At 28.5% G+C, this 16,202-nt stretch overlaps 2 protein-coding genes across 7 annotated transcripts; one reads left to right on the forward strand and one right to left on the reverse strand.

Annotated features, from left to right (window-relative positions):
* The first annotated feature begins 2,836 nt into the window (after nt 1-2,836).
* Nucleotides 2,837-4,969, forward strand: LOC127258504 (ubiquitin-conjugating enzyme E2 4-like). Of its 4 annotated transcripts, none has more exons than XM_051285361.1 (7): nt 2,837-2,886; nt 3,678-3,744; nt 3,853-3,932; nt 4,026-4,140; nt 4,230-4,282; nt 4,445-4,573; nt 4,689-4,969. In XM_051285361.1, exons 2-7 carry the CDS (start codon nt 3,701-3,703, stop codon nt 4,829-4,831), a joined length of 564 nt encoding a protein of 187 aa, XP_051141318.1. In that variant the 5' UTR covers nt 2,837-2,886; nt 3,678-3,700; the 3' UTR covers nt 4,832-4,969. The 4 variants fall into 4 exon arrangements, with proteins under 4 accessions (XP_051141318.1, XP_051141317.1, XP_051141315.1 ...); XM_051285360.1 differs by lacking the exon at nt 2,837-2,886 and adding an exon at nt 2,893-3,085 and having other exon boundaries at nt 3,605-3,744; XM_051285358.1 differs by lacking the exon at nt 2,837-2,886 and adding an exon at nt 2,893-3,085.
* Nucleotides 4,966-6,488, reverse strand: LOC127258505 (uncharacterized). Of its 3 annotated transcripts, none has more exons than XM_051285364.1 (2): nt 5,446-6,488; nt 4,966-5,114 (listed from the first exon to the last, which is right to left on the reverse strand). In XM_051285364.1, exon 1 carries the CDS (start codon nt 6,319-6,321, stop codon nt 5,854-5,856), a length of 468 nt encoding a protein of 155 aa, XP_051141321.1. In that variant the 5' UTR covers nt 6,322-6,488; the 3' UTR covers nt 4,966-5,114; nt 5,446-5,853. The 3 variants fall into 3 exon arrangements, with proteins under 3 accessions (XP_051141321.1, XP_051141319.1, XP_051141320.1); XM_051285362.1 differs by having other exon boundaries at nt 5,064-5,288; XM_051285363.1 differs by having other exon boundaries at nt 5,064-5,365.
* Nucleotides 6,489-16,202: the final 9,714 nt, after the last annotated feature.

Genomic DNA, 16,202 nt, shown 5'->3' on the forward strand with positions numbered 1-16,202 from the left:
AACACGGCTGTGTTATTGCCCGTGGTGTGTTCCGAACACATTCATATTCTAAGTCATGTTCACGACTCTGCAGCCATGTTTTAAGTCATGTTCACGACCATATTTTCAATATAATCATATTATAAGTCATATTTATTATTATTTTCACTTTTTGGTTAAAATTATTTGATATATATTTATAATTCAGTAAAAATATTTTTTACAATGATTTTATAATATAAAAATAATCAATTTATAATATTTTAAAAAAATAATTAAAATATATATATATAATAATATATTAATATGTATTTTTAAAAGTTTTTTAGTAAAAATTTTAAAATATTTACAAAAATATTTTTTACAATTATCTCATAATATAAAAGATAATTCATTTTTAATATTTTTAAAAAATAATTAAAAATATATAAAAATAATATATTAATATATTTTTTTAATAATTATCCTTATATATATTTTTAAAAATTTATATTAAATAAAATATTTTAATGGCGACAACGTTCGGCTATCCATGTATTGATTGTGGGGGTCGTATGGTGGGTATATGGAAGTGACTGGACAACCGTTATATTATTATGGGTTTATCATGTCCTTCCTTAAGTCGAGGATTTTCCAGCTATTTATTGATGATGGTCCAGTGAACTTGTTATTATGGGGCCGTGATTATTCCGGCTGCTCACTTAGACGGATACAATGAGCCTATTATTATGGAGTCGAGGTTATTACGGCTGCTCACTTCAGCGGATATATATATGGATGTTCATTGTTGTCGAAGTTGATATCTTTGTTGCATCATTTCACTATTGGCATGACATGACAGGTATTTTATAATTGACGGGAATTAGACTTTATTTTAAAAAGGTATGAAATGACATATTTCACGTTAGTTCTTAAAATAGATTTAATTCTAGACTGCTTTTAAAAAAAATATTTGTTTTAGGTATGCATGGCACATCCGAGACAGAGGACTTCTCGGGAAGACTGGCTGAGTGAAGGAACTTACATCTATTGTATTATATGTAAATTTTTAACCGTAAAAACCTCCTGTGTTAAGAGCGTGTTTGTAAATATTCATAAATCAGATTTTATTATATAATAATGCGCTTTTATGGTTAATTTTAGCTTTAACACTGTATTGTGGGTCCCGAAGTAGGAGGTTACAACCTCACGATGCAGTGTGACGGTAGCATTTTCATTATGAGCCAATTGGGAGTGGTGTAACAATACATAATATATTTATATGTATGTGAAATAAATATTGTAGTTTTTAATGACGAATAAAGAATAAAACAATAGAATTGAAAAAAATCTTATGAAACACTGAATTATATAGTTTTTCAAAACTTCATTTCGAATCTAATAAGTTATTTCAAAAAATTAATTTATCAAACTTTTAAATTGGTTTTTTTTTACTTGTCAATCAGATATAAAATAAGCTAAAATGTTTTTTTTTTATTTATTAAGTATGTGGAATTATATTATAATTTAAAAATAATATTTTGTATTTAATTGTTGATTTTTTTATATAAAATATATAAAAATTATCTTAATGTGTGTATATTATATTTTTCTTATACTCTCTCAGTGTCATATTTATGTATCTGTTTATTTTTTATATGGAATTTTAAAAATATTAGTATTACATTGGAGTATGGTAAAAATAAAATATAAATGACTAAAATAATTTTATATCGTTTGATATAAAAGTAATGACATTCGTTGTAATATATTATAAGTTGTAAGAGTATTTGTAATGTTACGTAGATAATACAATTACTAAAAAAAATAAATACTTTGTTATGAAATAGATCAAAATAAAAAAATAATAATAATGTATTAAAGACGGATGAAGTAATATTTATGAATTATGAGGAACCGTTCTACTTAAAAATGTTAAATAAACATATGATATATGTGTAAAATTTCAATAGCTATTGTTTCAATTTATAAATAATGTAAAAAAAATTAAATAATAAATTAAATATATATTGTATTAGAATGTTTATTTATAAGATTTTTACTTATTTTACTATTTTAATTTTTTTTAAAAAAATAATAAATCAAATAATTATTTTTTATTTATTATAATATATTTTTACACAAATATTTAATTTTATATACAAATATCATATAAATATATCTATATATATATATATTAATTTCATATACAATACTTAATTTAATTCTAAATTTTACTGATAGGCAAAATTAAAATTTAAAATCAAAATATTGGATAAACACACATAAACAACTTACCCCATGTATATAGGAATTGTTGTTAGTCCGTTCGTCCCATCTCTATATATTAATTTTTTTTACACGGAATTTTAAAAATATTAATATTATATTAGAATAAAATAGAAATAAAAGTAAAAAGACTAAATTAATTATTATATAATATAAAGGTAACGATATTGGTGTAATATATTGTAAATTAGAAGGGTATTTGTAATATTACAATTACTAAAAAAGAAAATAAATATTTTGTTATAAGAAGAATCAAATGAAAAAATTGATAGATTGTTAAGTGACGATCGAAATATATAATTTTGAACTGAAACTATTTTATTATGCCTATAATATTCAATAATATCAAAATACTACTCCCTCAGTTCTAACACCGTACATTTTCTTTTTAATATGTACCAAACACAAACGCGCTGTAACATTTTCAAAATAGAAAATAATTAATTATTATATTTAATATTACCTACCTAAAAATCCCGTGCATTGCATCTTGTTTGGGATGAAGAAAGTATTTTTTTTTAAAAAAATAAAATTATTTAAATTAATTTGAAAGTATAATAAAGCAAACCCTTAATAAATAATAGGAAGGCAAGAAGTGGACACCTTCGATTCATTCATTCTGATTTCTATCTGTATCTGGTGGGCCCTTCTTTCTCCTCTTCTTCTTCTTCCTCTTACCCTTTCTCTTTTTCCTTTCCCCCATTACTATTATGTCTATATGCATCCATCTTAAATTTTTATATTTATTATTTGCATTTCATCCTCTTCGTTCCATTGCATCCTTGATCTAATCGACGCCCTATTCCTTTGTTTTGTTAATTTTTCAATTCTCATCTAGGTAAAGGTGTTTCTTATGTCGATTTGATGTCGATCCTTGCTCTGTGTTGAAGAGAGGGTTAATATTTATGGTCGAGGGTTTGTTTCGTTTTCAGGGATTCGAATTCTGTGGATATGTTTTATGCCTTTACCAATTCTAGATTCCTGGATGTTCATCGCTCTTTCTATTTGATAGGATTTTTCAAAAAAAATAAAAAAAAATAAATAAATTGATTTGTTGGATGTTGAATTTCTTCTTCTGTGTAATGTTAGGATCGATTCGATCGGGACTAAATTATGCTCGTTAAATGTGTAAGAAATTTGAACAAGAGAAGAATGTTGGATAAGAAAAGGTTAACACACACACACAGCACTGATGTTGGGAGTTTCAAAATTGGAAGTCAAAACAAGACTGCCATTGTTGAGTATAATCTTAATCTAATCTAATCGAAGAAATGTGTTTTGATTGAGAGTGTTTTGTTTTTGGACATAGTTTTCAACTTATTGTTCATTCGTGTTTGTAATTCTGTATGATTTCCAGATTCTTGTCACTGCATTACAACTTACAACATTAGCATTTGCTTGTGTCCCTACTCTTCTTCCTGGCATTTTAGGTCTGCATCATTCTAACACAACAATGTCTTCTCCGAGCAAGCGGCGAGATATGGATGTCATGAAACTGTGAGGATTACAAATGTTTGATTATTCAATCTTAATTATTCGATCAATGAGAATGAATTGTGTTCCATCTTGTGTTTGAATGAATTGTGTTAATCTGTAATGTTGTAGGATGATGAGTGACTATGCTGTGGAGACTATAAACGATGGAATCAACGAGCTAAATGTGGAATTTCACGGTCCAAAAGAAAGTAATGTCTACTCAATTTTAATTTCCTATTTGCGCCGTGTATATATATATATTTTTTCTCTGTTTACATGTTTCTTGGGTCGATTGATTGCAGGTCCTTATGAAGGTGGTGTTTGGAAAGTTCGTGTAGAGCTTCCGGATGCTTATCCTTACAAGTCTCCTTCCATCGGCTTTGTCAACAAAATCTTTCATCCCAATGTCGACGAGCTGTAAGTTATTTAGGACTTCTGTCCATTCTTTGTACAATTATTACATAATTATTGTCGCGGGGCGTTGAGGTTAGATTCGAATGTTGTAGGTCGGGTTCTGTGTGCTTGGATGTCATCAACCAGTCGTGGAGTCCGATGTTCGGTAATTACAACACATGATAATGCAATAAATATTATTATTGATCTCAATACAAGAAATATGTTCATACAACGTACCGTATAAGTTGCAAACATATAGTTTCAATTAACTCAGTATATGTTTTATGCTTATTGTCTGTCGTTTAAATACGAAATTTGCGCGCAGATCTTCTGAACGTATTCGAGGTATTCCTCCCGCAACTTCTGCTATATCCAAACCCGTCGGACCCGCTGAACGGGGACGCGGCGTCGTTAATGATGAAAGACAAGGCACAATACGACCAAAAAGTAAGAGGTGAGTCAAGAGACACACTTAACTTAAGACAACATAGAATCGACAAAAACCCGAAATCATGTTTGTTTCTTTTTTCTTTTTTTTTTTTAATTATATATTTTTCTTTTGTAAACAGAGTATTGCGAGCGGTATGCGAAGAAGAAAGTCGACAGTGCAGCGAACGAAAGCGACGAAGAAGAGAGCAATGACGAAGATTTCAGCGATGGTCGGAGCGATAGCGACGACGATGACGAAGTTGCAGGGCGTGCCGATCCGTAGGTGATCTTAGCTGTGTACCATGAATGGCTGGTCCTTTATTGTCTGTAAATTAGAAACTAGATTTTATCGAAACCTATGGTTTTTAATGTAAACATTTGAACAATCTGGATCAGTATTCCAAATCCTTCTTAATTATCAGTCACAGCCTTAACTATTATATCCCAAATTATCACAACTTCAGAGCTCAATGTGAGAATCTATACAGAATTCTCTCAATAGATAAATAAATTGATCTGATCTGATCTTTATTACAGAATTTCATGAATGCTTTTTCTTCACACACCTGCAAATTGCCTTTACATTATAAAGAAGAGATCCAATTATGTAAAGAAGCAATCTTTTTGGTCCCACAGATGTTGATGTATTGATAAAATAATCAATCTTGGAGGTTAAAGATTCCATCTTTTTCAGTAATTGTAGAAGAAAAGAGACGAGGCTACCAAGAATTCTTCCATAACTGATCAAGATCAAGCCGAAATTGATAATGTGGATAAACTTCAAATTTCATGGTCGGGAGATCAAATGAACGCAAATCTTCATCAAGAATCTAAATACTCAAAACAAAAACTGATTTTGAACTCAGAAATCGATTATATGAGAAAATAGGAAAGTACCTCAGGGTTTCGAATTCATCTGAATTTTCTTTCCCTTCCATAGCCGAAGCTTTAAATCAAGTGAGAGAATTTGGGGCTTCTTCCAAGATGAAGATGAAAAGTGGAATGAACAAATCTTACAACCACAAAATCAATAAAATACTCGTGAGTAGAGTCGACTCTTGTAAAAAATCAGCAACCATATCATTCAGATTTCTATAATTCATGGAAGAACGAAAGAAAAGATGTAAAGAATGGTATGCTAAAAATGAGAATCGTAAACTACAATACACTGCACATGAAGCAAGAAAGGATTTATCGACAACTTCCCTCACAACCACAAGTCTTGAAGAAACAAGGATTATTCACTGATTTGTGAACAGAATCGAACTCGAATCGACGCTGCTGCAATGTTAAACCGATGATTTCTCACGTAGCAGCGTCCTTCGATTGGGCGGCGGAATTGCTCGCCGGAAACGCAGCATACCGGGATGAGAAATCTCTCAAAACGACGTCGCCCTCGAGCTGTTCGTCTTCCCGAATACCTTCGTCAAAATTCAGAGAATAACTGAACGCATCGTACTGGAATTTCGACGGTTTGGACTTGCAAGCAGATTTGTTGAAGCGACGGATGAACGTCTTCCACTTCGGTCCGGCGGCGAGCTCCGACAGTTCCCTAATTTTCTTCAGCGCGTCGATACCTTTCACCCACCAGCTCGATCGAGCACTAAACTCTTGCTGTTCTTGTTGTTCTCCGCCTGTCGTTGAAATTCGCTCCCAATTATCGGATTCAAAACACGGAAAATTGAAGGAGAAGCAGCAACAATGGCTGGGGAATGCGATTTCTTGTAAATCGTCGCAGATTGCTGCGTCCTTCGGGCGCATTTCCGCGGCCATCGATCGAATTATGGATAACAGAATAAATGCAGCAAAACCGAAAAGAAAAGAAGATCAAGCGCGATTCCCGCCCCCCAAATCCGAATTTAGGGTTTGCGTCCTGATCATCAATCAAATACGCGAAAATTGCAAACCCTAATTCCCTCCGTCTCTCCCTCGCCAGTTCCTTGTCTGTATATATACATACACATACAATACAACACAATGGCGGACCGGATACCGGAAAAAGGCGGTCACCGGCGGTCTTCCGAACTGTAAACAACTGGATTGCACAGCTGGCGTTGTGGGGCCCTTTAGATGCAGTTTGCCAGGTGGCCTTGGTTAATGCAACGTTTAACGGTCAAAATCACTTCAGACCGCAGTAATTAAGGCTGTGTTTGTCTGTGGGTTACGGGTTTAGATTTATGAACATAAAAACGTTTGAATTTGAACTTATACGGAATAAACATATATTAATGTGATATTTTTTAATGTAAAATAAATTTGTAATATAATATAAAAATATAATTATTTAATTTAATTTTTTTTTAAAAAATAAAAATTTAAATAATAAAATTCTATATTAAAATTTATAAAAGAATACAACTTAAATTTCGAAAAATAATAATAATAATAATAATAATAATAATAATAATAATAATAATAATCGGCAACTAGATCCGCAACAAAGTCTAAGTATATTTATTTTGTGAAATAGTTTTAAAAAATATTTTTTAATCCATAAATTATAAAAAAAAAGTGTATAGATAATATATATATATATAATAGTATATTATTTTTTTTAAAAAAAACTTTGTGTGAATAAAACACAAAAAAAAACATCTAAGTGTTTTAGGGATTGTAAAAACAATTAAAATTATATGGAAATATTTTTTTATATAATATAAAAATACTAAAAAATGTAATTATATAAAAATTTAAAATTTAAAAATAACTACTCTTTCCGTTTCAAATAAGGTGCAATATTTGTTTTGGGCACGGATTTTTAGGTGGAAAATATTAGATATGATAATTTATGAATTAGGTGATGCAACGGAGAGAGAAATATATATTTTATTTTTTTTTTATTTGAGTGATGTGATGAGATAAAATGTGGAATATAGATTAAGTATAATTAATTATTTTCTATTTTAAAAATATTGTAGGGTGATTGAGACATAAAACAAAAAAAAAAAAATGTTGCTTTGGGACAGATAGAGTATTTTTTAATATTTGTATAGAGAGATTAAAATTAAATTATTATTTATTTATTTATTTTTATATGTCTATGTTGCCGGCCAGAGGGAGATTTCCACATTAGAAATCTAGCCATATGCCTAATACCGCTTTGTTTGGTTGTGTTTTTCTAATACTCGTTTCATCACTTTAATTAATTAATTTATTTATTTTTGTAATAAAAAAAATATTTTCATTTTTTCAAGTAAAAAAATATATTATATTTTTGTATTTATTATTATAAATAATAAAAAGTAATAATCGTTACATTCTTTTATTAAAATTCATACTCAAATATTTGAATAATTTATTATATTAAATAATTATTATAATTAAAATTATGAATCATTTAAGGATATAAAAAAACAAAACTAATCAAATATACTTGAGGGTATGTAGAAATAATTTTCATTATGAATTTTTGAAATGTATAACATTCAATTGAAAAATGCAGTTTTTTTTTTTTTTTCCGAGTATTGATATTTTATAAATGATAAAAAGTTAGATAATTAGTGTGATATTTTATATATAAAAAAATGTTATTAATAAAAAATATTAATTTTTTTTTTATAAATATGTGTACATAAAAAAAACATAGATTATTAGCATGTACATTTCATTCCAATAGCAACAATAGCTTATAATTGGTGAGTATTTACAGTATTTCTGCTTTGTTTAAATAAGAGTTTTGCGCAGGTTTTTGAAATTTTGAAAAATTTGAAAATAGTACAAAATTAGTATATAACATTTGATTTGATATTTTGTAAACAAAAAAAATATATTTGATCTAATATTTTTTAAACAATAAATAGGGTAAACTGTTTTTTAGTTTCGTAACTAAATCCCTTTATATTTTAATCCCGTAAGTGGAGCTTGTCGCAAACTAGTCCCATAAATGAAAAAATTTCGTTGTTTTAGTCCTCCGGCGCCGGAGACGCCCGCATGCCTCGCCGGATGTGACGTGTCCACCAGGTGTCCCGCCAGGTCAGCGACACCTGGCGGATACATGGATTTTTTTTTTTTTTTTTTAAATTGGACTAAATAAAAAAAATAAAAGAATACAAATAAAATTAAAAATAAGTTTTAAATTTTTTTTTAAAAAATGAAAAAATATTTAAAAAAATCCACGTGTCCGCCCGGTCAGCGACACCTAGCGGACACGTCACTTCCGGCGAACCACGCGGGTGTCTCCGGCGCCGGAGGACTAAAACAACGAAAATTTTTCACTTATGGGACTAGTTTGCGACAGGCTTTACTTACGAGACTAAAATGATAAGGGAGTCCAGTTACGGGACTAAAAAAACAGTTTAGCCAAATAAATAGTATCGAAAATTTGTAAGGTAAACAAAACATTTATTTTTGTTTCTTCAATAATTAGAGATAATTGATTGCACCAACTTTTATATTATCATATATTCATATAAATAAAAAGAATGATTAGATTCCATCAATAACACAAAGGTATGCAACTCATTCACTAATCACTATTTGAAGGCATCTTTATTTATTTATTGCTATTTTTTAATACAAGAATATCAATAATTGGTAGTTGGTAATTCAAATTATTTACTAAATTGCTGTTCAACACCTCCATTACTAATATATATATATATATATATATATATTATATCCTTTTTTAATAATTTTAATTTGTATTAATTGGTTACCATTAATACGTTATAATTACTTATTTTGTACTTGCTCCGTCCAATTTCTATTGTCCTAAAGTATATTTGCACGATTTTCTAGATGATTGTCTTTTTGTTATGAATGGACAAATTTGACCTTAATTGTATGGTAGAGATTAAAAGTAATAAATGAATAGAGGGTAAAAATGTAAAATTTGTGTTTAAAAAAGAAAATAGAACAATAGTTATTGGACGACCCAAATAAGAAAGTAGGACATTAGTTTGTGGACGGATGAAATATTAATTATAAATAAAATTGATTATTGTACTACATTATATTAATATATTCTACAAAATATAGTATAAAAAACTATAGAAACAATAATACATACATTTTAAAATAAATTTATAATAAGATATTTATAGAATAAATAAATTGAGCATGTATTACTATATTAAACCATTTTTGATTTTTTACATAATCCATCTATATATCACATTGGAGGAATTCATATTACAATATTTTATTTATTTATTTTTAATAAAATATTTCATATTTATCATTCATAATTAATGTATCATATTTGATTAAATTATAACTAATACAATTAATAGATTTTAAACAATGGATAGAATTATTATGATTATACTATAATATATATTTTTTTTATTTTAATATTTTTAGATGAAAATAATTGTTTGATTAAATATTTTATATCAAATATGGATATGAATAAAAAAAAGAAAAAAAAATGTATACAACATATTAAATATTTTATTGAGTAAAGTGTATATATTATAAATTGTGTTAATGTGTATATTATTTATATTTGTTATAATATTTGTGAAAAATATTGTCATTTAAAAATACTACGAACAAACCCTAAACTAATATTTAAATCAAAATCCAAATATAAAAAATAGAAAAACAAAATAATAATAATAATAAATAAACATGTCGAAATACATTTCTAAATATTTATAGTATAATATATTTATCTTTTAATTTTAGAAAGCATTTCGGTTTATTATTTTATATTATTTTTATCTTATATATATTGAAGTAAAAATAATTATTGAGTATTCTCTCTGTTTTTTTAAAGCACAAATTTAAGAGAAGGGTATAATATTTTATAAAATATATAAATTTTTGCAAGTGAAAAATAATTATAACAAAATAATTTAAAGGTAAAATATATATTTGGTCTTTTTTATTTATTAATATGTCAATTTTAGTTCTTTTATTTTTAAAATGACAATTTCAATCTCTTATTTATTAAGTTAGTTCAATTTTATATAATCACTACCACATGTTTAGCATAAAAAAAATTGAAGATTTTTATTTTTAATAAAAAGTTATAAGTAAAACATATATTACATTAAAATTCATCCTCAAAAGTTAAAAGTTTTTTTTTTTTCTTTTTTTTTTAATGTTGAAAGTAATGTATAATTTTCATAGGAAAATATCATTCTCATTTATTATTTATATTACTTTGTATTATTATTATTATTTTTTTAAAATAATTTCACACAAATATTTTTTTCATAAAAGTTCAAAACAAATTTAAACACCCAATTTAAAAACTATCCGTCTAAAACAATATAATTGTTAGTTAGTTGTTTATCTTAATTAAATTGTTAGAATAAGACAACAAAATACTTTCAAGATACTCCCTCCGTCCATCTTATTGAAAGGTGGCCATTTTTCATTTTCGTTTGTCCCAAAACAAGGTTACCATTTCCTAATTTAATAATTGTACTACCTACTTAACATAATAAATACCCTTCCAACTTACACTATATCACAGAAATGTCATTGCTTTTATATTACACAATATCAATAGGGGTATTTTCGTCTTTTTCACCACAATCCATTATAATACTAATATTAAAAAATCTACGTGTAGAAAGTAAACGACAATCTTGCACCAGGACGGAGGGAATATAAAATATAGTGATATATACATATTTTGTTAATAAATATTATAAAAAGAATAATTTTTGTAAAATTATTTTATAAGGACAATTTATTTGCATGACAAAGCATATAACTAATATATTTATTATTATTTTTTTTGAAAAAATGATAATTAAATACTAAATTTGAACTGTATTAATTCATAATAGATCGAAATGATTATTTTAAAGATTAAGAGACTAAAATTGATCCAAGTATAAATGAAAAAGATCAAAATCACCATTTTAATAATGTAAGAACTAAAATTGACATTGACGTAAATAAATACGACCAAAAAATATTTTACCATAATTTAAATTATCCAATTGATAATAAATTATTATAAATAAATTATACATGTTTATTTATATTATTATATATAGATATTAAAATTAAAATTAAAATTACATGCACGTAAATGATTAAAATTTTCACTAAACAACTATTAAAACATTAATAAGTAAAAATTAATAAAATAAATATAAAACTAAACTTTTAAATATTTTGAATAGAAATTAATCATTGAATTTTATATTTTAAAAGTATATATATTAGATACAAAAATAAATAAAAAAAATAAAATATAAGTATTAATAATATTTATAAAAATAATTATATTTAATTTAATTTATTTTTTATTTTTAATCTGAATTCCATAGACAATTGTGATTATTGTGTAGTAAAAAAAACTAAAAAAATATACTCAAAATATTTAAAACCAGCATTGCATGAATATGACACTATATTTTATTAGGCTATCTCCGACTCATAAATTTCATTAATACAGTTTTAATTTAAAATATGCAATTGCTGCATATTTTTATTTTAATTATAATTCTATTTTTTAAAAATATTATATTTTATATATTGTTTCAGACAATTTTTAATACTTATAATTCACATTAATTTTTTTAAAAAGTTAAAAATAAAAAACCAATATCCAAAAAATAAAATAATGCAATGCCAAAAATTAGTGTGATACTTGGTGACGCTGGTTGAAAATGACCTTGTTACGGATGTGCAGAACCATTTGGATGGCGAAAGCCCGATCATCTACATGTCCTAGAGTCAAATGCTTTTCATTTTGCTATCTTGATAGTGAATCCGTATGGCTTTCTATAAATAGTACAGATGCATATATATATAGTCAAACCCTAGGTATCCATTTTCAACCCAGCGCCGTTAATGGCGCAGGGTTAGCTTTTTTTGGCATGGGCGGAACGCCAATTTTCGTGTTACACTGTAGTATTTGGCGTTGTTTTATTTTTTTCTTTTAAAATTTTTGAAATTATAAATTTGATTTTTAAATTTAATTTTTATTTTTTAAAATTTTATTTTAAATTATAAAAATAAAAAATTAATTAAAAAATAATAGAAAAAATTGAATATTTGAAGAATAATAAAATGAAAATTAGAGTTATGGTTAGAGTTAAAAGTGGATAAATGGAATGGATGAGTTGGAGATGACTTTATGAAGCAACTTTGAGGACAACTCGAACCCACTGCATTTAATTGGGGAGAGGGGCTCCAACCCACCCCCAAATTCCCTCCATTTTTGCAGCACACTACAGTGTTACTCTATTTTTAGAGTGACGCTGTACACTCCATTTAATTTTTGGAGTGAAGTTTGTGTATTTTTGTTATTTTTTTGGGATATATTGTGTAATTTTATTATTATAGAAAATGATATGTAATTTTATTTTTTTGAAGAATTATGTATAATTTTATTTTTTTAAAAATAATATATAATTTTATTTTTTTTAAAAGTGATATAATTTTACCTTTCGATGATATATAATTATATAGTTTTTTAAAAATAATGTTTAATTATTTTGGTGTAATTTATAAATATAAAAGTTATATAAAATAATATAAAAGACGAATACATAGGGGATATACTTTTTAGAGTGAAAAATTAAAGTTTACGGTTGGAGTAAAATTACCTTAAGATCAACTGCCGTAGCTACTGCAAAAAATAAAAGAATGAGTTGGAGATGGTCTAAATTGTAATGCATACTTTTTTTAAAAAAAAAAAAATACTCTTTTTAGTCTGTTATGAGCTAAGGTCGCATCAAAAAAATAACAAAAATAATTATATTTAATATTAAGATAAATAAAAATTAAAAGTTTTATAATAAATTAAAATGTACAATTCTTAAGAAAAATAGCATAAATATAAAATATACAGAAATAACAATAGAGAGAGAGTAATTACGAGAATTGAAGTACATCATGTTGTTTGATCATTGACCTTTTGAATTGGATTGATGTTGTTGGTTTGCTTCCATTATTCCAAGCAGATATTTTCATGGCCAACACGCTCCCTCCACAGACAACGCCATCACAATATCTCCCATCAAATTCCGACTCTTGTTTGCCACATGTGATTCACCTAGTGTGACTCGTCGGATCTTTTTTACAAGCTATTAAATTCGGCCGAAGTTTTGTTGGATTATACTGTAAAGCAAACTTTTAGTACGCTTTTGTATCATTCAATTTCCTTATTAACTGGAATAAATAAATTGTTATTTCACATTGTGTTGCTTTTATTTATGTTTTATATATATTAGCATGTCCACTTATTTAATATTGTAGACAACATGGTGTGTGGAGATCACACAGAAGATCTTGTTGTCAGTTCTTTATTAAATATAAATGGGTTTCACAACTGAGATGGTTATGGACAAAACCATCGGTTTAAGTTGTAGTGTAAACTTGGAATTAGTTTGTCTTGACTATTAGTTTACACTAATGTGCTGCGTCACATTGAAAGGATCACAGTTGAGATATGTTCTTCTATTCTGACATTGAAGAACCAAGATCTCGGTAACTCTGTTAATTCTTAACCTTAGATGAAATAAATTAAATATATGGAATAAATGTTCGTTGCTTTAATTTACCATAAGTGAGAATCCTTAGTGATTCAATATGCTTCGTATTTTGGGCAACTACATTATTCGCATAGTAATTAATTTATTATCATTAAGGCACCATGTCCTGGACATCCAGGTTGATGACATCCCCTTAAGGAACTCAATAAGGATTATTGTATAAACCCTGCAGGTGGATTTAATCCGTACAATAATAAGTTTTGAGTGGTATTACTTAAGGAATTAAAAGATATTAATTAATTAAATTGTCAGAAGATTTAATTAATTAATGGATGTGGAACATCTTAAACATGGGGAATTAATTAAGTTTAATAGAAGCCCAGATTCAATTTGGGTTGGGCTGGGAGTGCAATATTAATTCTTTAATGGAATGAATTAATATTTTATGATTCGAATTATATTCAGGGCTGAATATAGAGATTTGGATCTATAAGGGAGCCCGAGCCCAACACCTTCTAAAGATCCCCGGTCTGGCCCAATTACCTGTTGGGAGACTTATTAATATGCGGTCTTTGTCAAACCCTAGGGATGTTTTTTAAAAAGGAGGCGAAAACCACAGGTGCAGGCCGTAAGCTCTAGGGTTTCACGAAGAGCAAAATTCGTCTCCCTCCGTTTGATAGATCGCCGCCCATCCGGTGTTCGAGCGGGGTTCGGGAACAGTCTGGAAGGTATCTAGCGGAATCAACCTGTTCGTGATTGCTGTTGGTGGTTCCAAAAAGGGTACATCTCTAGTTCATTCTTATAGGAGCATGCTTAGGATCGTTTTATACCATGTATGTACGCGTTGGCATCCAACAACGATCCGTGGGAATGAACAGCCCTCACCGGCGTGTTCCTACAATTGGTATCAAAGCAAGGTTTCGTGGATTGTTGGCTCTGCCAGAAAACGTGTAGTTGGTATTGTCTTTATCGTTTTCGCATGTAATGTATGGAATGAATATTTTTTTTGTGCGTGTATGTTGTTTCCCTTCGCAGCCCTTTTGGTTTTGTTGTAATCGTTTTTCCCACCAGATAATAAGTGTGGGTAGATAGGCGGTTTTGTATATAGATCCATGTATGTAGGGCTTTTCATGTTGTTTTGAGTTATACTGCGTAATTCTGAAAAAGACATGAAAAAGGAGGCGATTTGGAAGCAGTTCGCATAAGCAGAACAGCCACGAACGCAGTGGGGCAGCGAAGCAGAGGTGGCGCTGGAGGTAAGGGCGGACATGAGGCTTGTAGTGACGGCCAAGAAACAATTTTTGGTGATGGAAATTAGGTTTTCGGCTTTTGGGCCGAAAATCTAGGGTTTCCGTCGGCTGAACTGTTTTGGCCATAACTTTTGCCTCGGTTGTCCGTTTTCAGCCCATGATACCTTTTCGGAAACGGGAGGACGAGATCTACACGAATTACAGCTACGCTGTAACGGCGAATGCCGCAGCCAAATTCGATCGTCTTCACGAAGTTTTCGCGACTTCTTCCCGAGGCGGCCCGGTTCCAGTTTTTTCATCGCGTGAGAGGCCGATGTTTAGCATCTGTCCGCGCCCCTTTTAATCCTGTAATAGTTGTCTTAGGCTATTGGTTAGGGTTTTAAGGGCTGCGTGGGTGTGCTTTTAATTTTCTGCCTTTTATTGCTTTGTGGATGTATTTAAATTAATGCTTGCCAAAGTATTATGTGATATGCATGATTATGTGACAGGCATGATTTAAATTTACAAGCATGTTAGGAATCATGTACTAGATTTGCGGAATTAATTTTCTAGAAGCATGCTAGGGCTTACGTGATTTGCATGTTAGGAGCATGCTAGGAATTTAATTATTCTATGCATGCTGTCAAAACCTTAAAGTTTAAATGACTAAGTATTTAAGTTGAATTATTATTAATTTATGGGCCTCCATAATTGATCTTTAAGTAAAGTGTTTGTTATACGCGGGATCCATGGGGTCTCCTCCCTAACGGATATTAACATGCACAAGTTTACTAGATAAGATTTCAATTAAAGTGATTTAATTTTAAGTAAAGTGTGTGGCATACGTGGGATCCATGGGGTCTCCTCCCTAACGGATATGTCACTCATAAGTTTACTAGATAAATTAATTCGTGATAACTGTAGGAGATTATTTGCATTAAATATGACTGCCCTTCGGTTGCATATTAACTGTAAATAGTTGTCCTTGGCGTTAAATTATGGTCATTACTTAGATGTGGAT

Source organism: Andrographis paniculata, unplaced genomic scaffold (assembly GCF_009805555.1).
Source record: "Andrographis paniculata isolate CXL003 unplaced genomic scaffold, ASM980555v1 Contig59END, whole genome shotgun sequence".
NCBI lineage: Eukaryota > Viridiplantae > Streptophyta > Magnoliopsida > Lamiales > Acanthaceae > Andrographis > Andrographis paniculata.

Bases quoted from the DNA above. Each gene is read 5' to 3' on its own strand.
- LOC127258504 (XM_051285361.1), top strand. From the start codon at position 3,701: ATGTCTTCTCCGAGCAAGCGGCGAGATATGGATGTCATGAAACT. The intron at 4,283-4,444 runs GTAATTACAACA...ATTTGCGCGCAG, and splicing joins GTCGTGGAGTCCGATGTTCG to ATCTTCTGAACGTATTCGAG. The intron at 4,574-4,688 runs GTGAGTCAAGAG...TTTTGTAAACAG, and splicing joins ATACGACCAAAAAGTAAGAG to AGTATTGCGAGCGGTATGCG.
- LOC127258505 (XM_051285364.1), bottom strand. From the start codon at position 6,321: ATGGCCGCGGAAATGCGCCCGAAGGACGCAGCAATCTGCGACGATTTA.